A 22,975-nucleotide genomic window follows, 5' to 3' on the forward strand; every position below is an offset into this window, starting at 1 on the left:
CTCATTATGTTTTCCTCCATGTGTCTCTTGTTGCGTCACCTTGTTGTTTCCGCTCACTGTCTTGTCTTTTTTAGGAGGCACCAGGAACTGAACCCAGACCTCCCATGTGGTAGGCAGGAGCTCAGTCACCTGAGCCACATCCTCTTCCCTGACTGCTTCTTATAAGCCAACGCAAACTGTCCCCAGGATAGAGTGTGACTGCTGAATAATAAAACTGTAAACAGAAATCACTAATTCTAGATTGTATATATTCACCTGACTGTTGTCATTTAAAGTGTGTGTGTGTGTATGTGGAGGAGGAGGTCACTTGGCCACTTACTGCAAAGCATGTATTGAACAACTCTTCGATTCTTTTCAGGGCTACCTGTTTGAAAACCCAAAAGGAATCCTACATCATTCAACTTTATCATCTCACTTTCTGTGGCCCACCCCAGATTGTTTTGGAAGATGTCGGCCTCATTCTGGAAGCCCCAGAAAGAAGTCTCAGGGAATATGTCCTTCAGGATCCTTCAGAAACAATTAAGGAGAGGCAGCATTTTGGGGGAGTCATCCCCTCCTCTAGTCACATTATGACTTTGAAGGAAGATGCCCATTTGGGTGAGCAAGGTCTTATTTGTATTAAAAAATACATAGACTTTTAATTCCCCTTGCACTGATGATGCCGGCTCCCTAAGTTCACAAAGGGTTTCCCCACCACTCCTGCCAGCAGGAAGCAGGGCCACAAGCCTGTCTGCTTTGCAGAGTGGCAGACAGGCACCAGGGGAGCTTTCTCACAGAGGACCTGTGCCCACCTCTGGGTCCCCGGTGGCGGGGAGGCAGGTGGAGTATAACATGCCACCTGCAAACGACCTCTTTTTGGTCCAAGGTCGCCAGGCTGGTGAGAGGCAAGGCTCAGGCGCCCTGGCCACCAGCCCCGCCATCACCCATGGGACCCTGGCTGTGCGAGCTCAGCCTGGGGCACTACTGGCTTTTGGCTGCTCTGGAATTTTCCTTAAAACAACATTTTTCTGGAAGGAGTTAAAAATGAATCAAGCTTCAGAGAAAGCGGCCAGGCCGGCTGGCCGAATCGGGGCGAGGTGGAGCTCCCTCTGCACCCGACCGACGGAACGCTGAGCCCAGAGAAGCAGCCCGACCTTGCGGGGGAGGGGCGCGCGCCGCGCCGCGCCACTGCGTGATGCTCCGCGTGGGAACGTGTCCCCGAAAGTTTGCGGGCTTCCCTGGGACCCCGGCTCTTGTGGATTCGTTAGGAATACGCCCTTGCTCGCCCCCCATCCGGTTACCCACTCAGGCCTCCAGGCTTCTGCGGTTTCCTGAGGGTGGGAAAGGCCCCCTCCTTCCCTCCACACACACACCTCCCCACCTCATTCCTTTTGTCCCCCCCCCTCTTTCTCTCTTGGCTCCCGACGGGGCAGAATCCGCAGTCTCCAGCCCCCCAGAGAGCCTGGGCAGGCGAGCCGGGGCTGTCCTCCGCCCCCTCCCCCTAGGAGAGGCAGCCCGCGGCGGGGGCACCCTGGGGCCGAGGCCAATCGCCCCCCTCCCCCAGCGTGTGCCATCTGCCGCCTGTCAGCCTCTCTCAGCGGGCCTCGATCCCAGGCGCCGGCGGGGGTGGGGGGAGCGGCGGCTCCGGCCCCTCCTTCCTGGCTCCTTCCCAGGCGCCTCGCGGCCTCTGCCCTCGCCTTGGCCCTCGCCACCCCCTTTCCACCTGACCCCGGCCATCCCCGGGCTGCGGGAGGCCGCTCTCATTTCCTCCGCGGAGGCCGAGATGCTGGACTCTCTCCGGCGCACAAGCTGCGGAGGGCGGTGACCCGCGGGCGGTGGCGGTGGTGGCAACCCTAACCGGAGCGGGGGGGTGGGGAGGGGGCGGCCCTCGGGGCCCGAGGCCGTTTAGGGAACGTCACTGTCCCGGCTCCGGTCCCTCCAGGGATCCTCACTCTTTGTCTCCTGGAGTCAGGGTGTCGGCCTCGGCGTCGCGTTTTGCGGGTCGCCCGCATCCGGCCGCATAGACGCGCACATGCCCCCCGCCCCGGCCTCGGGTCTTTCTTCGCACCCGCGGGCCCGCGCTCCCTGGGCGCGGGCGCACGGGGGTGGCATCTACCTCGGCAGTCAGCTCAGCACGGGGCCGGAGCCCGGAATCCCCAAGAGGCGAGCAGGGCCCGGCGGGACCGCGAAACGAGCCGAGGGGGGCGCGGGCCCTGCTGGCGTGCGGGCCGGGAACGGCGGGGCGCGGGCGTCCTGCCTGGAGCGGGCGCCGCTGCCCGGCCGGCCCCCGCGCTGCTCTCGGCGGGCAGCGGGTTTTTCCGTGAAAGGTTGCCCTGGGTTACTCGTCTCCGAGGGGATACATCCCTCCCCACTCCAAGTGGCAACTTATCGATCCGCGAGATTGATAACCCCCAGCGCCGCGCCGCGCACCCGCTTCACTCTCCCGGCTCTGGGGCTCGCCTGGCCGAGGTGGCGCCACTCGCCCGGGAGGGGGGCGATGTTGGGGCCTCTCCTCCACCCTAGACCTGGCCGCCTGCAGCTGGCGGAGGAGGGGGAGGCTTCAAAGGAGCGGTGTAGGGGAGACGCCTGGGGAAGACTTTTCCTAAGTCTGAGCCCTTTCTGGGCAGGCTCCAAAACCAACGTCTCAATTGATTGCAGAGCTGCAGGGACGAGAGGCGCCCCCTGGTGGCTGGGGCAAACTTTGTGGAAAGTAGGAACGAGTGTATTTTGACAACCGCGAAGGGAGCGGGTGCTCCAACAGAGTTTTGAGAGTAAGGGTAGTCGTAGCTAGAGAGCGCGCAGCCAGGCGCCGAAACCCAGCAAACGCGGGAGTGAGGACGCACGGGGTTAGCCCAGGGATGGAGTTTGCGGATATAGGGCAGGGATTCAAACGTCACCTTCAAACACGAAACAAGGGGGTCAAGACCAAGAGGGAAAAGCCGGGTTTGGGGGATACTTCTTGTGCGTGGGGCACAAACCGCGGGGGTGGCAGTGCAGGGCAGTTCACCCCAGTTTGCCCCCTCCCTCACTTTTTACAGTTTGTGATGCAAATGCAGTTTGACGAGCTTGAACTCTGCGGGTTGATAGCGCGCGGGGCCCAGTGTTCGTTCATTCCTCCCGCCTACGGTGCCGCCAGCGCCCGAGCCCGGGCCCCGCGTGCGGGTGCGGTGCCCGTGCCCACGCCCGCGCCGTGACTGCCGCCGCCGCCGTCGCCGCCGCGGTCCGGGTTTTGCGGGCGGCCGGAGCTGTATTTCCAGCGCTGTCCATCGCTCGGTGCTGTTGGCCCTCTCTCCGTCTGATCCGAGCCGGAGCAGTGCGGGGCGCCCCACGGGATCAGAGCGCTCCCCCGCCGGGACTCCGCTCCTCACATCCTCCTGCTGGGACCCGGCTACATTTCCAGCCAAGCCTGGCTTTATTATGTGTCTCTGCAGTGCAGCCCCAGCAGCCGGATCGGGAGGAGGAGAGCCAGCGACCACAAAGAAGACAGGAGCGCGAGGGAGGCTGGCGGGCGGGCCGGCGCCGGCTGGAGCGCGGAGGAGCCGGGGCGCAGCCGCCGCCGCCGCCGCCGCCGCCGCTGCCCGGGAGGACGGGAGCCCGGCCGCCACCGCCGCCTGCTCGTCCTCCTCCGCCGCCGCCACCGCCGCGGCCGCCACCTCCCCCCTTCCCGAGTCCCTGGCCCATGGAGGCAGCTAGCGGGGCCGGCGACTTGGCACCGGCCTGGGGATCGGCTGCGCGCTGCGCGCTGAGCACCGCAGCCCGAGGGCAGGCAGCGGCGGCCCGGCTCACGGGCTGAGCGATGCCCCGGGTACGGGCGCGCTTGCCCGCAGCCGCCTGAGCGCCCCCGCGCGCCCCTTCCTCCTCCGGGGGGCCGGCGCCGGACCGAGCCGAGAGCCAGAGAAGGGGGCGTGAGCCAGGGGCCCCGAGCCGCGGCTTCCGAACCACTGCGGCCGTCTCGAGCCCCCCCTCCTCAAGTAGGCTGAGTTGAGGGACCCCCCCCTTCTCCATCCATCATCATCTCCAAACCAGGCGTTTGGGCATTTTTGAGCCATTAATATTTATTATTATTATTTTTTTGTGCGGCAGGGGGTAATTTGAAGGCTTTTTTTTTCCTCCTCGGGGAGTAACTGAGATCCCGCGCTCCCGACCGCCTCCTGGTCTCCTCCCCTCCTGAGACCCCCTCGACTCCAGCCCCGTCCCCCTCCTCAGATGGGTTCATTGTGAGCTCCGCACCGGGCTGCGTGGCCGGACGCCTGCAAACTTTGCACAAAAATCCGGCAAGGGGCGGAGGAGGAGAAGGAGGAGGAGGGCGAGGGTGGCGGTGGGGTGGGGAGGGAGGGAGGGGGCCGCAGGGGCCGGGGGCTGGCGGGGGGTGGGGAGGAGGAGGGGGCGGCTTTTTTTTTTTTTTTTTTTTTGCATAACTCGGCTCGGCCGAGTGGCCTCCGGACTCCCCGCGCCGCTGGGACCGCCGCTGGGACCGGGAGCCCCCGGCTGCCGCATTGCAACAGGCAGGGCCCCGGCGCGCCCCCCGGGCCTCCCCCCGCCCCCGAGTGGCCTCGGCGGGCCCGGGCCGCCCCCCCCAGGGAGCCCGCCCCGGACCTGCGATCAGCTCCCCGCAGCCGCCGACCCGGCTGCAAAAAAAAAAGTTTCCGCGAGGCCGGCGGAGGAGAAGGGGGAGAAGGGCTGCCCGGAGCGGCGGGGGGCGGCGGGGGGAGCCGGCCGCGGAGGGCGACGGAGCGCCCGGAGCCCCGGACATGTCCAGGCGGAAGCAGGCGAAGCCGCGCTCGGTGAAAGGTGAGCGAGGAGGCCCGGCGGAGGCGCGAGCGAGCGAGGAGGGAGGGAGCGAGGGAGGAGGGACCGGCGGGCGGGCGGGCGGCCGGGGACCGGCGCGAGCGAGCCGAGAGGAGGAGGAGGAGGCGGCGGCGGAGGAGGCGGAGGCGGAGGAGGAGGAAGAGCAGGGGGAGGAGGCAGCCGGGAGCAGGCGGCGCCGGGCGCAGGGGCACGCCGCGGACACCCTGCCCACCGACCCTCGCGGAGCCCGGCGCCGCCGCCCGGGGGGACTGGCCCTGGGGGCGCCGCCGAGGGGCCTTCGCCGCTCCCTCCGCGCGGGGCCCCGGCCCGCGTGGCCAATCAAGGGGTGCGGGCCCGACTTGGCGGGGATTGCGAATCTCGGCGGCGGGAGGAAGGAAGAGGCGGCGACGACGGCGCCGGGAGGCCGGCAGCTCCGAGGCCGCCCCTCGCTGGGCCCCGGGCCTCGCCGGCCTGCCCCGGCCCGCGCCTCGGGCGCCCGGGGGTGCCGAGGGCGGCAGGCGCTGGCCGCGCGCGTCCGGGGCGCAGTGCCCCCGCCCCGGCGGCCGGCCGCCCCCTCCCCGCCCCCGGCCCAGGCCGCGCTCCCGGCCCGGGCCCCCGCACTTCCTGCCTCCTCCACCGAGGCCAGCCCGGCCGGAGCCTCCGTCAGGAGTTCATTGTCTGCGCCGCGCCGCCGGGCCGCGGGTCCTCCGGGGAGCGCGGCGACCCGTGCGCGCCCCTCCCCGGAGGGCGCCCCCCTAGCCGACCCGGGGCACCCCCACCCTCGACACCCGGGCCGGCTTCCTGTGCCGGGTCCCCGGGGTGCGCACGTTTGTGGAGAGATGTATACGCACGAACACACCCCCGGTCTCTTGCTTTGCTTCCTATTTCTAGTGTGGGTCCCCAGCTCGAGGGGGCCCCTGGAGAGCAGAGGCCCCGGGGAGAGGCCGCGCGCTGGCGCCTGGGGCCCTCCCCAGCGCTTCTCTCCCCACCGGCTGGCCTCTCCAGGCCGTGCCTGCTGCTTTGTCCCCGTTCCAGCCCCTCGGGTGGGTGGGTGCCCGGTCGCGCTGGGAGATGGATACAGAAGGGACAGGATGAGAGCCGCGGCGTCTCAGGAGCCAAAAGTCCCGAGGCGGTTGTCCTCTCCCAACTCCCCTGATGACCCCTGGCCTGAGCCCAGTTCTGCTCTGAAAAGTTCATTTCCTGAAGGCCTGCGCGGGAAGGCGCTGGGGCCCCGCTCCCTTCCTGCCAGCCTTGCTCCCTGGCTGGAATGGTGGGGACTGAATCCGGCGGGGAGGGCCGACCGGCACCAGCCACTTCTCTCCTTCGGGCGTCTCGGGAGCGCCCGGGGCAGCAGCGAGCCCTCCCTGTCCTACTAGAAGCAGACCAACTCAGCCCAAACTCTCAGCGACCCGGTCGCTCCCGCGCCTTTTTTTTTCACTGGAGAAGCCTGTCTTGTTCCCCTCAGCCTGGCGAGTATCCCAGCCTGGGAGAGCCTGGCCTGCTCCAGGCAGCTGGGGTCCGGAGGGTGCGCTGGTGGAGGGGATCAAGAAACCAGTAGAGAGAAGACCCCGCCAAGGAGACAGGGAAGATGGGTGGATGGTGGCCCTGCTGGATTGGAGGACTCTGGGGCTTGAAATAATATTTGATTTCTTTCCTCTTTGCCTGGCTCACGGCTCACTCCTTCAAGAGCCACTTCAGGCAGCCCAAGAAGAAAATGTGGCATTGGAATCTCTGGTTGGAAAACCATGTTATTTAAGTCGGGGAGTGGATTTTGAGTGAAATCAACTTACAGGAGCAGATTTTTCATAAAGGAAGAGGCCAAGCTTGCCCACCTATACCCCCCACCCACACCCCCACACCACTTGTTTTAGGCGGCGAGGCCCAGAAAGCAAAGGTAGGGCAGTTTGTAGTCAACAGATGCGTGGGCGTTTCACAGTTGCTGGGACTGAGTTCTACAGCCACTCTGCGCAGCTCTGAGAACTACTCCAGGACTGGTCTTCAGCTTTTCGTGAAATGAGCCTTGACGTGGTTTTCAACGCGTGTCTCTCTCTCTCTCTGTGTGTGTGTGTGTCGGCATGACAAGTCCAGCTTATTGATGCGGGAAAGGCAACGAAGGGGGTAGACCTGGGAAGTGAAGGCGCTTTGAGAAGTGGTGTTGGCTATGAACTGCACAAACTCCTTCTGCCCTGGGAGTCCATGACCTCCCCATGGTTACCCCCGCAGCTCTTTGCAATTTCCAAAAGCAGCCACGACTCTTGTCTCTCACCATTTTGCCATTTATTCCGTTTACTGGGGTGAGTAGGGTGGAGACGTGGCCACTTATCAAGCGAGGAATTAAGAGAGCAGATAATTTGAATAGATAAGAGTTACAGCAGGTGATGGATTTATTGCCTTTCAAGAACTCTCCCCTCCCTTCTCCCCAGCAATATTAAAAAGTGTGTGCTTGAGTGTGGACAGCTCCACACCAAGTGTTTAAAACCACCAGGTCTTCACCTTTAAAGATGCTTGAAGGTGCTTCTTAAGGAACAGCCGTGTCTTTCCCGTTTTACTTTATTTCGCCTCCACTGCTGTGTGTCAGGGCTAATGTAGAGGCATTGTGGACTTCCAGGGCCCCGTGCATTCTGCTGTGAAAGTCGCTTGACTAATTCGTAATTGATCTCGGAAATGTGAGAGCCCATAGCAGGAAGGAAAGACAGAAATATAACAGTTTCTAATGGATGCTCAGAAAGTTATTTGAAAGCACAGGCATCTCTGCTTTGAAAATCAAACAGGCCTCCGAGGGGGTCTCACTTCCCACTCATGGACACAGCCTCCCTTCTGGAGTGGGGTCACTTAGCCCCTCGTGATGTTTGTCCTTTAGAAAATCCGGCTCGCAGGGAGGGCCCCCAGCACAGAGGAAAGGCGGCCGGGGCAGTGGGGCACAGGGGAAAATAGCCTCATTGGTTTTCAAAAGCCTTGTGATTTTGTTAAAAAAAAAAAAAAAAGAAAAAGCACCCATCAATTTACAAAAGTCACATTTTCTGACTGATTTTCCCTCCTTACACTCTTCTCCCTTTTTTTGTTTCCTCGTGGTGTGGTGTGGCAGTGGCCGTGATTCGTTCCCTTTGATAATTTTGGCCTCATTCTCCCGGGCTGCTCTTGTCCGGCCTCACTGATGTTGTTTCGGCTGATGCTATCAGGTGGTCTGGTAACGATTACCTTGGTACTTCCGTGCTGCCACACAGCGTTAAGGCGACCTGCCTCCCTTCGCTGACACCACCTTAGAGCCACTCAGCAGCCAGTTAGCTTCTACAGAAAATTAATCCATCCTTTTTCTCAGCCTCGGCGTAAAACTTTTGGAAAATACGTAATGCCGCTGATTTTCTCTATCCAGCCACTGCCTGTTAATTACAGTTCTTAATATTAATTAGCACTCAGACTGTGTCTGTGCACTGCCACCCCAACAGCCGAATGACCCCCGATGACGCCTCCTCTCTCCCTTCCCTATCTTCGTCTTCCACTCCTGTTAGTCTGACGCCCCTCAAATGTCCATCTTAGGAATTTGGTGGTCTAGGGACTTGGGAGCAGTGTAGTTCGCCACTGCTCGTGTTTCCATGGAAATAATTGAGATGTAATAAATAGAGGCGTTCTGAGGTTACAGGTTTCTTGATTCAGCTGAGACCACATACAAGTGTAAATTGTCGAGATTTGTTTGGCTAAATGTACATGATCTTGTAGGAAGGGCAAAACAAATCCTTTTTAGGTTCTTTAGCTTTCTAGGTGGATCTGGGCAGCTAACATTTAATTCTAATACTTAACGCCCCTCCCTAACCCCAGTGAAGTCTCTGATCCCCAGCTTTGGAAGGGCCTTTTCATTCTAGAAAACATCCTTAATGTCTAATAATTGCGGTTTAGATTCTTACACCTGTTTCCTTGCAAAAACTTAATAAGCAATAAAATAAGATAACTATGTGCCGCTGGCAGGAGAATCTGCTAAACGTTTAACCATAAGGTGCCTAGTGTGCATTAATAATGAGAGGTGCAAAATGCCGGTGACTTTACAGTCATAAAGTAATTCAGTAGAACCAGCCAGCCTTGGCAATGTTGTGGCATGCTACAGCGTGTTAACAGAGGGGGAGGAGGGGAAACTAGAAAAGGAGGAAACTGGAGTGCAGCTTCTTTGAGTACAGTGATCCTTGCTGGAGACGAAAGGTTGGGGATCTGGTTCAATCTAATAGAAAGTTGCAATAATTGCTATATCGGTAGCCAACTCTTAAGCTGGTGGCTGTGGAATTCTTCCCCTGATGTAGGATTTAATAGTCTGGCAATTAGATGCATTGATTTCTCTTAACTGTTCATTTGGATGTGTAAACGAAAGGAATCCACGGAGGCTGATGGGGCAGACATGCTTCCTGGCTCTTCGAAAAAGGCTGACTTAGGTGGCGGTGGTGGGAGAAGATGATATTTTCAAGGCAGAATTGGGGCCAGTTCCCCCTTCTTTTAAAACGTGTGTCCATTTTGCAGTGAAATGAGCCATACCTGTTCAAGTACTGTTTAAAAATAAGCCGTGGTGTCCAGTTATGTCTGAAAAGCAACAATGTCCTTTATCTGCTGCAGATGTTTATAGAGCGACATCCCTGTCTTTGAGTGACTGGATGCACTTGCATATTTTTGGCAGATGGTCTGTGGGGCACCAAAGGGACAAGTCATAAAACTCCTTGGGCTCAGACTTCCAGAAGGACCTCCTGCTGGAAGTCCAGTGAGTTCTCTCTCCCTCTTCTTTTCAAAAGTAGTCTGAGGCTTGGGGCTACCTAGTCTGGTATCTTTGTCAAGTCCTGAAACGGCGTAGGGACATGGGATCTTGGGCCCGTGGCACCCAGGACTGTGGTGGCTTGGAAAGTGTGCGGATACTTGGAAAACTCTTGCTTTCCTTTCACCTTCTGCTTCTGGATTCACAGCCTTCTGGCATGCGGGCATCCCGCACTGTTTTGATAGCGAGTAAGCAGAGGCCGGCTGGTTTTCCCGATGGCTCCACCTTGCTGCCAAGGCGGGTGGGTGGGTCTAGTTAGCCCTTTGTTTGGCAGAAGTTAAGATGGACTTGCCTTCTTTGAACTTGGCTGAAACAAGCCCAGCCTTGTCCGTGGTACACTTCGCAAAGAATAGTATCTTCTCTTTGAAAATGTTTGCTGTAGATATCAGGGTTCCTTCAGATCTGTGCATCTAGGGTGATTACAACAGAAGAGTACCTTAAAAGCCGTTTATGGGTTCCCTGTTACCGTGGGTAGCTGGGGAAAATCCCATCTACGTCTTGGTTGGTGCTTTTGACAGTTTCTGCAAATTCCTGTCAGTTTGCTAGGGCATATTATACATAAACATGTTAGTTGATAATCGGGGTAGTATTGCATCCAAAATGGATTAATTAAACCCTGATGGGTTATATTCTGCTTGACGATTTCAAAACTGGCTGCCCATTCCCCACAGCCTCCTGTGGAAGAGGTGAGGATGGAAACTTTTGATTCAAGCCCACCTGCTGGGGTCGGTGGCTGCCAATGATTGGGGTTGTACACTCAGTAAATAAAAATACTTTACCTCTTTCAAGGAGCACCAATTAGCTGATTGCTCCGCGTGGCTGTCTTTAAGGAGAATGCTGTTTTACCTATCTTCTTGTACAAAGGTTTGATTTTTAATGTCTTGTGAAAAGGATTCTCTTTGTCTTGATTGATGTCAGGAATAAAAGCATGATGGTAATATCCCTTTGAAAGCTATTGTATCGTCAGCCCTGGCTGACAGCGGGAGGGCCTCCCAGTGTTATAGATTAGTGCTGTGAAAACACTGACATTTTCTTTGTTACGTTGCTGTTGTTCTACTTGCAAAGTCAATTACACAATGTCGGGAGCGCAGTTACCCGGTTGACTTTGGAAGTAGCGGTGTCTTTCATTCTCCTCTTAAAGGTATAATTTTCCTTTGTTGTGGTTGTGGTTGTTGTTGTTGTTTTAACCTGCCTCTCTCTGGTTTGCGCCTCCCTCTAGCCCCTTCCCCGCCCAAGAGGCTGAACTGTTACCCAGGCAAACACACTCTGGTTTCAATTGTGACAAGTCAAATTCAAAGATTGCCACATCATTATCTTTGAATGCTTCTGTTCCTTCACATTTCCGTGGCTTCTTATTGATAGAGTGTCTACAGCAGCCAAGACATGTAAAAAACCCATCAAAAGCGATTACAGTGTTGATAATCTCTTATCAAGTGCACTGTTTTCTGGATTTGGGGTCTTTGAGATTGGCAAATTCAGTTTTTTTTTTTCCCTTTTCTTTTTTTCTGAGTCTGTACACCGGTGTTGAACCAGGCCGCAGGGCTGCTGGGGGACCCTGGCAAACAAGTTGTTTATTATAGAAGCTTTATGAGCATTTAGATCACAGAGGCTGGGACTGAGTTTTGGACTTAGAATCCTGGATGGCATTTTGTCAGGGCTAGAAAGGGTCTCCTTGTTGGGGCTGCATATCCATCCTTCTCCCACTGCAGGTGGCAAATGGGAATGATGAGGCGATCTTAGACGGATGGCACGTTGCGCTCGGGAGTGACTTGCATTCCCAGGCTGTGCGTGAAGTCCTGCTCTCCCCAAAGGGGAGGACCCTTGAAATGTCCAGTGCCGAAAATGGCCAGCGTGGATGTTTCTGATTTATTTCCAGCACCCTTCCCTATCCCCCTCAGCCTCCATCCCTCCTTCTCCACAAAGAGAAAACCCTAAATTCCTTAGTTCTCTGATCTCGGTCACCGAAATGGCAGTTACCCGAGAGTGGCTGCTCTCTGATGGAACGCAGTGCGAGGATACGCTGCTGCCCCGGCCGTGGCTAACGGGGACCCATCAGGAAACCCTGTCTGAGGCCACTAATTGTAGGCCCCCGACGTTACTATTACGAGCCACCAGACAAGAGCCTGGGTTCGCCAGCAATTTGTCAGGACTAATTTTGTTTTTCTCCAATAATTGAAAATTAATGTCTTGAAGTGAAAGCAGATGTTCATGTCATCTTCTGAATTGGGATATAAAATGGGGCTCTGTAGATGTGCTCACTAATTTAACTACAATTTCCCTCTTGTAGATAATGGGGTATTGGGGCTGATGTCGCTGGAGGACCAGGAGTTAGGGCCTAAGAGAGAGAGAGAGAGGGAGAGAGAGGGAGAGAGACAGAGAGAGACAGAGAGAGAGAGGAAGGGAGAAAGAGAGCAAGGGGAGAAGCCGTGCTCTCTGAAATGGACGTGGCAAAGTACTGGGAATGGGGGGTGATAGGAGAGCTCATTTTGGAGAGAGAACAGGTCAACAAAAGTTTTTGCTTGGGCTCTGAAACTTTGAGGAGAAGTCATTGTTTCAAATACTCACTTGCCCATGAAGTGTTTATTCTGACAAGTCAAGGCACTGCATGGAAATGTCAGGGGAGTCTGGGAAAGGGACAGAGTGGATTGGCATAGATCATTGACAGTCCCCTTTGCTACCGTGGCCCCCTAGGGAACAGCTGCTGAAAACTGCAGATTCTGGGGCCCTGATGCTGGTGATGCTGTGCCAGCCGGCCTGGGCTGGGACTCGGAACGCTTCCTTTTTAATCAGCACCCAGGGGGCGGTGGGTTGGGGGGTCTGTGGTCACCATCCTTGGAAGGGGCCATCCAGTTCACAGCCTCCATTCTCCAGGTAGAAATGAGTCACAGGGGCTCAGAAGGTGGAGTGACCCTCTTCAGGGCTGGTGGTTCTTCTCTCCACCCAAATGACTCTTGCTTTAGGGTGAGTAGTGAGACAGATATGCCCAAGGCCAGGGCAGGGCTGAGAGTGGGGCCCCAGCAGGGCTGGGGCGGGGGGGTGGGGTGGCTGTGGGCAGGGGCAGAAGGAGGGCACAGGAGTTGTGGAGTGACCTGTGTTCCTTCTTGGTGTTAGAGCGGATGTTCTCTCTCCTTGGGACCACTGCCCTTTGGAAGGCTTAGACTGTCTGGACGTGAGTGGGCCCACGGCCCTGGCAGAGCCGGTCCTCTGTGGCCACCACCCCGAGTCCGGCTTGTCTGTGAGGGGGACAGGGGAGGAGCAGCTCTTTTGGAATGGCCACGGGTCATTGTTCTCCTGTCCTGGGCGCTGCCCACCTCTCACCCTGATGCCTGGGCATTGCAAACTCTTACCTTGTTGGCTTCCTCCTTGGAGGTGTCAGACAACTTTTTCTCCCCCGGTTTCCCTGTAATTGAAATTTGCCCTTTCGTTACCTGGGCATGAATTATTTTTTTGCAGCATGGTGGTTCTCCATCCTGCTGTGAGGTTTATTTCTTCTGTTGGTCCTAATTAAATAAAACATACTGCTCACCTAAGTCTTGATGCACTGAATTTCACCTGCCTGGAGGCAGAGGGACGGCCATCTGGGCTTAGTGAGGGAGCAGGGCACGGCGGTGAGGGAGCCGGGGTGCCGTGTGGGGTCTCCGTCTTCTGGGTGGGGGGACCAGCAGGTGTGTACTTCCTTGGCCTGGAGCCACAAGACCCGAGAGCCCCAAGATACAGCGTAGTTCTGCCCCCACCCCCCTGGGGCTGCAGGTTTGAACTTGGGGAGAGGAGGAGCAATCTCCACCTCCAGAGGGTCCCCAGGGAAAGGGTGAGGCTCCCGGGGGTGGGGGAGGATGGAAAGAGGGGGCAGGCGGCTGTCGCCTGGGGTGGAGGCCGCACGCAGCTGCGGTTCCCTGGGGAGCAGCGAGCAGTGCACACGTTCTCGGCACCCAGGTCAGCCTGAGTGGGTGCCCTGTGCCCTGTGCCCCTCGGGTGGCGAGAACTCAGGCCGTTATTACTTTTTGCCTTTGAGCCTCTCCAGTTCCTGAAAACCCCAGCTTATACAGGAACTTTCGAGGTCGCTCTCTTCAGGCTTCTTTGGGGGCGTTTGTGGCCTCTGTGTTTCATCCAGGCTGGACTGGCGCACTTCCACCTTTGGGGTTCAGTGGTAAACCTGTGCATCTTTAGCTTGAATTGCACAAGTTCTTCTTTCTGTTAAGCTGCGGCCTGCCTCCCGTGATTTAGGCGCCTTGGTCCTGGTTTCGCCTCCTGGGGCCGCAGAATAAGTCAAGTGCCCGTCCCCAGGGCAGGCCCGGCTTTCCCTCCTCACTCAGGGAGGGCCTCGTGGCATGGGGTGTGGTGAGCCTTGGGGGCCTCGAGGACCCCCAAGGCTCAGTCATAGCTGACCTTGACCTGGGCTTCGGGGCCCTTGTTCTTGTATTTAAAAAGGATTTTTTAAGTGGATGCATGCATGTGTAGTTGTCGGGTTGGAGGAAATGTGCGCTGTGAGTTTAGGCAAGACACTTCCCTCTTTGGGCCTCAGTATCCCTGTCTGTGAAGTGGGGTGGAACTTTCTAACCCTCTGCATGAGCTACGTGTCTTTGGTGGTCTAGGATTTTCATTCCTGGACCAGAAGAAGGGGGAAAACACAAGAGGTGTTGACTTTAAAATAACACAGGTCTAGAAAGACACTGTTAGGTACTTTCAGTTTACTTCTTTTTTAAAAAAGATTTATTTTTTATTTATTCCTCCCCTCCCCCGCCCCCGCTGTCTGCTTTCTGTGTCCATTTGCTGTATGTTCTGTGACCGCTTCTATCCTTATCAGTGGCACCGGGGATCTGTTTCTTTTGGTTGTGTCATCTTGTTGTGTCCACTCTCCGTGTGTGCAGCGCCATTCCTGGGCAGGCTGCACTTTTTTCACGCTGGGTGGCTTTCCTTACGGGCCACACTCCTTGTGCTTGGGGCTCCCCTACATGGGGGACACCCCTGCGTGGCACGGTACTCCTTGTGCGCATCAGCACTGCGCATGGGCCAGCTCCACACGGGTCAGGATGCCCTGGGTTTGTACCCTGGACCTTTCATGTGGTAGGCGACGCTCTGTCAGTTGAGCCAAATCTGCTTCTCTAATTTACTTCTTAAAGCGACTGATCCAGAGCGTGGAGAAGTCTGAAGGGCAGCTCTAGGGACATCTGCAGCCAGTCAACCAGCAGCTCCCTTCCTCCTCTAGCCCTTTTGAGGGTGGGCCGAGAATCAGATCAGGAAAGTGTCAAGGGCTTGACAGTGACATCTTTTCACCTGTCTGAGGGTCACCCTGCGGGTGCTCTGGGGTGAGCCCGTTATATCCCAAGCTCTTTTGCTGCAGCGCTGTTGGTGCAGTTTCTCTGGGTGCTTCTCTAATCCAGGGACAGTCTGGGCAGAGACTGACGGGCTGTACCCGTGGTGCCTGCCCAGAGCCACCAGAGGGACAGGTCGGATCCCAGGGAGGGCACGTGGAAGGCCGGCCGTGACCAAGCACCTGCCTGTGCCGGGCCCTGCGTTCAGCTCTCCCCATGTGTTGCTGCTTCTCCTTCTCACAGATGCACAAACTGAGGCACATACCTGCCTTGCCCAAGGTCACGCAGCTGGATTTAAGCAGAGGACTCGTCTAGCTCCAGAGTCTGAGCCAAAAACTAGTTCCCTTATTTATCATGGCCAGAAGGGGCCAGGAAAGGTAACAGAGAAATGCCAGGGGGCTGGAAAAGTCTTTCGGACTCTGGCTGGTGGGCTTGGGGGCCAAGAGTAAAGGTCCAGGAACCAGCTCTGTCCTGCTCCCACCCCTCTGTGTAATGCCACCTTTGGGGTGCCCATGCTCCCTGGTGGCACTGCACCCCTTCCCAGCCGCTAACCATGGCTCTCTTTGTCCTCAGATCTTTTCTTTGGTGCATTTACACAAAACATATCTATATATACCCATATGTGTGCATTTTTTAACATAAATAAAATCACATACTGCTTAACTGCGCCTTCCATGATTTGCTGTATTCATGTAGCAGTGGTTTTCCAATCGTGGTTGCACATTAGTATCATTTTAGGCACTTAAAAAAATAACACGGCCTGGGCCCCACCACAGACTCAGTAATCCAGAATCATTGAGGTTGGAGCCCCAGAATCAGGTTCTTTTTTTTTTTTAAGTATGAAAAAGTATATTTTTAAAAAGTTTCAAAAGAAATTTTTAAAGATGAGAATGTGTAGCCAGGGTTGAGAACCACTAGTCCAGGAAATAACGTGATGCAAGTGTTATAGCTCTACCCCACTTTATTTATTTATTATTTTTTTAAGATTTATTTTATTTATTTCTCTCCCCTTCCCCCTGTTGTCTGCTCTCTGTGTCCATTTGCTGTGTGTTCTTCTGTGTCCACTTGCATTCTTGTCATGTGGCATCAGGAAACTGTGCCACTTTTTTTTGTTGTGTCATCTTGCTACATCAGCTCTCCCTGTGTGTGGTGTCACTCCTGAGCAGGCCGCGCTTTTTTCATGCGGGGCTGCTCTCCTTGCGGGGCGCACTTCTTGCGTTTGGGGCACCCCTATGTGGGGGACGCCCCTTGCATAGCATGGCACTCGTGTGCAGGAGCACTGTGCGTGGGCCAGCTCACCACACGGGTCAAGGAGGTCCTGGGTATCGAACCCTGGATCCTCCATATGGTAGGCGGATGCTCTGTCAGTTGAGCAACAACCGCTTCCCTCTACCCCACTTTCATAGCCAGAAGGAGCTCTACAGAATGGATGTGTCAGAGTTTATTTATAATCCCTTACTGTAGACATTTAGTTGCTTCCACTTTTCCTCTGTCATAAACAATGCTGTAATGAACATCCTCCTTTATAAATCCTTATGATACCATAGGGCTTAGGCTAGATTCGTAGGACGTGACTTGTTGGTTCAAAGAGTACTTGCTTGAAAAATCCAATTTTGCCAAATTCCCCTCCATGAAGGCTGTCCAGTTTACCCTTCAAAAATGCCAGGTGAATGTCTTATTGATCTTCAGCCTCACCCACGCTCAAGGTTTTCTTCCTCCCTCTCTCCCTGCCTCCCTCCCTCTTTTCCTTCCTTTCTTCTTGCCAATCTGGCAGGCAAGAACTAGCTCATTGTTTTAATTTGCACTTCCCTGATGACTAGTGATGGTCACCATTTTTCTTAGGTTTATAGATAATTTTTATTTCTTCTTCTGGATTTGGACCTCTGGAGCTGGAGTGTTTCTCTCTTTAGTGAGTCCTTTAGTCATGTCTCTTTTTCTGTGTTCCATCTATCCATCCATCCGGCTCCCTTCCTCCAAATCCTTTTTTTAAAAACTTTATTTTGTACATTTAGTAATGGAAAATATAAACAATTAAAAACTGAAAAGAAAACACAGTTGAATCAAAACATACATACATTTCTCAATGAAATGTACTAAATACCTATTACTTTTTTTGGGAATCATACAATATGTTCACACAATGTAAAAATCCTGAGAGACTCTTAGGCTGGGCCCCAAGTGGGATGCAGAAATGAACTAAGTGGAGGCCATGCCCTAGGAGGGTGGTAAGACCCTGAACACAGGACCAGACAGCAGAGCCCAAAGTAGAGGTGGACGTGAGGCTGGTGGAGGGGTTGGGGGAATTCCTTATGATGGGGGAATCAGACCCAGCCTGGTAGTGGAGGTAGCGTTTGATGTGGGCTCTGAAGGATGGAATCACCACACCCAGAGCTGCAAATGTTTACTGAGCCTTGCTCAGTGCAGGCCCTGACCAGGCGGCAGCTCCTTGAACCTTCACCACAGCCCTTCCTGGTTTACAGGTAAGGAAACCGAAGCAGAAGGGGGCTAGATAACTCTCCTTACCTAACTCTTTAGGGCTAGGAAGGCACGCCAGGGAGAGCAGTCCTGGGACTTGGTGCCAGAAGGAGCAGGTGCGCCGTGGGTCGGCCACCTGGGGAGGGACAAGTATTGGTGAAATTATTCAGAATAATTCAGAATGCAGAGGAGGAGAAAATGCGTGGAAAAAGCTGAGCTTTTAATCTGTCCCCTTCTTGGGGGTCCCTGCCCCTCTGGGAGATGACAGGTTTTGAATGAGGCTTTTCCATCCCTCCTCATGTCCATCCCCCGACCCCTGCCCCAGAGGACAGGTGAGGGGGCTGTGTGGGAGGGTAGAGGCCCCAGAATGGGGGTCTGTGTGCGTGTCTGTGGGGTGTGAGTGTGGGCATCTGTGGGCATGTGTGTGCACATGTGCATGTGTGTACTCGCTGGTGCGTGTGTGTATCTCTGTGTGTTTGTGTCTGCGTGCATGTTGCATGTGTGTGCGTGTGCGAGGGGCCCATGCGCCCAGCCTCCGGGGGGGACCAGACTCCTGTCTTTTGCTTGCCTGGCTTAGACCATCAGTTCAGGGGCAGCGAGTGGCGGTGGGAGACTGCTCGTTAATTCACTTTATCTCCATCCATCTATACCTTTGGAGCACCTACTGTGTGCTGGGCATGCTGCTGGGCCCTGCATGAAGAAAGAAGCCCTTTCTCCTTTCTAGGGTTCATATTACCATTTAGAAAACCACGGTTTTGGGGGTGGGTCATGAATTTATATTGGCGTTTCATAAAATGCATTCCAGGATTTTGCTGGTGTTCCACCAAAAGAATACAAAATGTGTTCTCTTGCCAAGTGTATTTGGCAAAGACTGGGTTAAATAGAATTAAAAGTTTTAAAAACCTTCAGGGCTCCTCAGAGCCTTTGAAATGCTAACGTGGGACTCTCCAGGAGATGTTAATAGTTTGTAGAGATTTCCAAACTTATTTGAGCACTTGTCTTGGAATCTTGCTATCTGGGGCACGGTGTGGGTTAGTAGGCTTTTAAGGCCTCACTGTCATCACCTGATGTTCCTTGGTTCATTTGCTCGTGTAGTCACCACGGTGAACAGGCAGACTGGGCCCTGCCCGTGTGGATGTTTGTTCTGCAGCACGGAGCGGTCACGTCATTTCTGCTGAGGACAGAGGTCCTGGGATGGGCAGGGAGTGGTGGGGAGACCGTCCAGGCAGGACCATCCTGGAGGTGACACTTAAGCCTGGATGGTGAGAGCGTGCCCCTAGGGGGAGGTAGGGCCTTTGGGGTTGGTGGTTTTGAAAGGTTGTGGGGGTGAGGGAGGTGTGGGGGTGTGGGAGTGAGGGAGGTGGGGGGTGAGGGAGGTGGGTGAGCGAGGAGGGGGGTGAGGGAGGAGGGAGGTGAGGGAGGTGGAGTGAGGGTGGTGGGGGGTGAGGGAGGTGGGGGTGGGGAGTGAGGGAGGTGGGTGAGGGAGGTGGGGGTGAGGGAGGTAGAGTGAGGGAGGTGGGGGGTAAGGGAGGTGGGGGGTGGGGAGTGAGGGAGGTGGAGTGAGGGAGGTGGGGGGTGAGGGAGGTAGAGTGAGGGAGGTGGGGGTGAGGGAGGTGGGTGAGGGGGGTGGGGGGTGAGGGAGGTGGGTGAGGGAGGTGGGTGAGGGAGGTGGGAGGTGAGGGAGGCGGGTGAGGGAGGTGGGGGGTGAGGGAGGCGGGTGAGGGAGGTGGGGGGTGAGGGAGGCGGGTGAGGGGGGTGGGGGGTGAGGGAGGTGGGGGGTGAGGGAGGCGGGTGAGGGAGGTGGGGGGTGAGGGAGGTGGGTGAGGGAGGTGGGGGGTGGGGCGTGAGGGAGGTGGGGGACCTTCCCTGGGCCTCTGCTTCCCAGGCTGGGAGAACCCCTCTGGCCAGTCCTCCGTGTCTTTGGCAGTGAGCAGTTTAGAGGGGCTGTCTGGGGCAGGGGCAGCTTCCTGCTCTGGAGCCAGTGACGCCCGCCTCTACCTGCCCCCTACCCTGCCGCCCCCACCTGGGAACTTCGCAGCTCTATCCATGCAGCCCTTTTTTTTTGTTTTGTTTTGTTTGTTTATTTTTTTTTGTCTTTATTCATTTTTTTAATATTACATTCAAAAAATATGAGGTCCCCATATACCCCCCACCCCCTCACCCCACTACACCCCCATAGCAACATTCTCCACCATCATCATGAGACATTCATTGTATTTGGTGAATACCTCTCTGAGCATTGTTGCACCTCATGGTCAATGGTCCACATCATAGCCCACACTCTCCCACATTCCACCCAGTGGGCCATGGGAGGTCCATGCAGCCCTTAACAAAAGATCAGGAAGGTGTCGGCTGCGGTGTCTCCCCAGCCTGTTGTGAGCCCAGCGCCACCAGCGCCACCCCCATCTTATAGATGGGGAAGAAGAGGCCAGGAGGCCCGGCAGCCAGCCAGTTCCCTCAGAGGCCGAGCCCAGAACCCAGCCCTTTCCCAAGCCTGGGCCCTACCCGAGGTGGGTGGGAGGAAGCCCCTGGGAGTGGGGGAGAGCAGAGAGGAGGAGGGAGGTGGGAGTTGAGTCCCTAAGGTCCTTCTGGAGCCTGTCTGCAGAGTCCAGGATGATTTGGGTCCTGGGGGATCAGAGGGGGACCAGGATGGGAGGAGTGGGACCAGGAAATGGTGGGGCAGGGGACAGGCTCAGGGGTGGGAGAGGGGATGAAGCAGGGGAAGGGGGAAAGAGTGGGGGAAAGGGTGAGGGTGGGTAGGCAGTTGGGTGGGAGGCCACGGAGAGAGGGGGCGGGGGAGGAGTGGGGAGGGTCAGGTGCTTGGGAACGTGGCCCCTACCTGGGTCTGGCTCTGGGACCAGCCCGGGGCTCCTTGGTTGTGGCAGTCACTCAGGCCCAGTGTTAGGCACGAAGCGGCTGCAGCGGGGAGCTGGCTGGGAAGGCGCAGGCTTGCGCGGCCCAGTGGCCCGGGCTGCTTCTCACTGTGGGCCACCCCGCCCCTTGGAGTCCGTGGCCCAGTCAGCGTTCCCAGGACGCCGAGTCCCAGGCCCAGGGCTTGGGGAGGGGGCGCGGAGCTGGGTGCCAGCGGTGGGTGTGCTGCCGTCCAGCTGGGTCCAGCTGGCGAGATGTGCGCCTGGTGGGGTGGGGAGAGCCCTCTGGGGACCGGAGAGCTGACTGGCCTTTAGTTTTGCAGCGGGGCTGGGGGAGGGCTGGTGACAGCGCCTTGTAATACTAAAGTAAATGGATGGGGTGCTTCCTCCATGCTGGGGACTGTGAGCCCTTCACATTCATTCATTCAAGCATCACACAACCCTATCAAGAAGGTACTGTGGGTATCCCCTTTTGAGAGGAAGAAACTGAGGCACAGGGAGGTTAAGAAAAGATCCGTTGCCCACGGTTCCACAGCTAGCGCTAGACTAGATTTAGTGTGGCACTTGGACCCAGAGCCCGCTGGCCACAGCCCTCCTTGCTGGGCCCTGAAGTCATCCAGGGGAGCCTGTCTGTGGCAAGTGGACGTGGCACGTGGGCGCCATTCATTGACTGGGTGGACAGAGTGCTTGGGTCAGTGCTGGGTTCCAGTGACAGTGAAACAGTCTGGGTCCCTGCCTTCAGGGAACATCAGTGTAGTTGGCGGTGGAGTAGAGAGACAATAAACAGGAAACAGTTACACGGATATGTAATTTTCATTAAGAAATTGCTCTGGCCTTGTCGGACCGGGCAGGCCGTCGGGGAGGGCATTTGGGAGGAGCTGACGTTTGCACACCCAGAGGCGGGGGCGGTCTCTCTGGTTCTGGACTCCTTCTCCAGGCTGCCTCCCTTGCCTTGGGCCCTGCCCTCTGTGGGGAGGGAGGGGGGGAGGAGCAAGGCCACATCCCTGCCTGAGGACCTGATGGGACAAAATCCTGGGAAATTAGGAGCTTGTATGTCTGGAGGGACAGGAACAAGCAGCGGTGGGGTCTCCTGGGAGGAGCGGCTGAAGGAAGAGGAGGGTAGGCAGTGGAAGAGGTGGTGGGGTGTGGGTGGCCTGCTGGGGTGGACCCCTGGGGCCACAGGGGGTGCCTACTCAGGCCTGGAGCTGAGAAGACTCCTGAGGTGTGCACAGCCTCTGCGCACCCTGTCCTCAGGACTCACTGGCATCTCCGGGTCCCGAGGGAGTAGGGCGGGAGAGCCCCTCGCCTGCCAGGTGAGGCAGGGAGGCTCAGGGACGCCCAGGGCCCCGCCTGGCCCACAGCCTGTTTGTAGCAGAGCTGGTGTCTAGCTGGTGTCATTGCCAAGGTCCCGTGTCCTGTGAACAGGGGCCCTGACCCCGCCTGGAGCTTCCTCCGCAGTGCTGTTAGGGTGAAGCTTGTCACTGTCACCCAAGTCCCTGAACCTGACTTTTTTTTTTCCCCACGTTTTTTATTATTTAAAAGATACTTCGATTACGTAAATGTTACAAATAATATATAGGAGATTCCCATATGTCCTGCTTCCCACATTGCCAACATTTTCCCACATTAGCAACATCTTTCATCAGTGTGGTACATTCACTGCAATTGATAAACACATTTTGGAGCATGGCCACGAAGCATGGATTAGAGTTTACGTTGTAGTTTGCACTCTCTCACGTTTGACTCTGTGGGTTATGGCTGGATATATAATGGCCTGTAATGTCATTCAGATGATTCCCAAGTCCTGAAATTGCCCCCCCATCATACCTGTTTTTCCCTCTCCCTCACCCCAGAATATCCATGGGTCATTGTCTCTACAGCAGTGGTATTTCTTCCATTGCTAGATCCACAAGCCTATAGTAGAGCACTCGTAAGTTTACTTTAGTCCATAGTTCATTCCCCAGTCCTGAGGACTCTGGGATGGTGATGCCCACTCCACCATTAATTGAGGGGGCTTCGAGTCCGTACCGCCGAGGGCTGGGACTCTTGCTTGCAGTTGTAAGCACTCTTGGTTCCGTGCTATGTTGTTTGTCCGTCGTCTCCCCGTTAGTTGTCCTGGGTGAACCTGGCTTTGCAGAACTGGTCCCGTCCTCTGGAGCTCCAGCCAGGCCAGTGAGACAACAGCTGCCCATGTGAGTCTGCTGGGTCCTCAGTTCACTCGGAATTGGGCATCCGAATGGCATTTCTCCTCAATTTGCGGGCTCCTTTGACTCAAATGCCCATCGCTCAGGCTCTCCCCAGGGCGTGTGGAGGCCTGTCACTGGCCTTGAGGCCTGAGCTCCACTCCTGAGTTGCTTCCTTCCTTGGACGTGCTGGGCGAGGAGGGCCTGGCCACGAACCTCTCTGTGCATCACGTCCTGCCTTCCTTTTGTGAGGAGTCTGCTCTTGGGGCAGCTGGAGGGGAGAAGGACATTTATTGATGATATAGGTGAGGTGCACTGTGTGCCGGGTGTGTGCTGAGCGCTTTATAGACATTTTCTCGTGAGTCCCCTTGGCAGCCCCGTGGGGTCCTTTCTGTCGTGCCATCCTGCGGGAGGAACCTGGGAGGGTCAGCCCGAGGCCCACTGTCACCCCCCTTTCCAGGCTGCCTGGCTCCCAGGTGACTGCTAACCGGGCGCCCTGGCCCTGCCCTGCCCGCCCGGCCCCTCCCTGGGAGCTCAGGCCAGGCTGGGAGACAGACCCATAAACAGTTACAAACTCGG

The 22,975-nt window shown here is 56.5% G+C and overlaps 1 protein-coding gene across 1 annotated transcript in view; it reads left to right on the forward strand.

Annotated features, from left to right (window-relative positions):
* Positions 1–4,424: 4,424 nt before the first annotated feature.
* ZNF423 (zinc finger protein 423) overlaps positions 4,425–22,975 on the forward strand; it is a 327,078-nt gene continuing 308,527 nt past the window's right edge. The window contains exon 1 of the mRNA XM_058280049.2: positions 4,425–4,770. Coding sequence (XP_058136032.1) covers positions 4,731–4,770 — 40 coding nt within the window. The 5' untranslated portion in view covers positions 4,425–4,730. The remainder of the gene's footprint in view (positions 4,771–22,975) is intronic.

The sequence above is a fragment of the Dasypus novemcinctus genome, chromosome 18, assembly GCF_030445035.2.
Source record: "Dasypus novemcinctus isolate mDasNov1 chromosome 18, mDasNov1.1.hap2, whole genome shotgun sequence".
Classification (NCBI taxonomy): domain Eukaryota; kingdom Metazoa; phylum Chordata; class Mammalia; order Cingulata; family Dasypodidae; genus Dasypus; species Dasypus novemcinctus.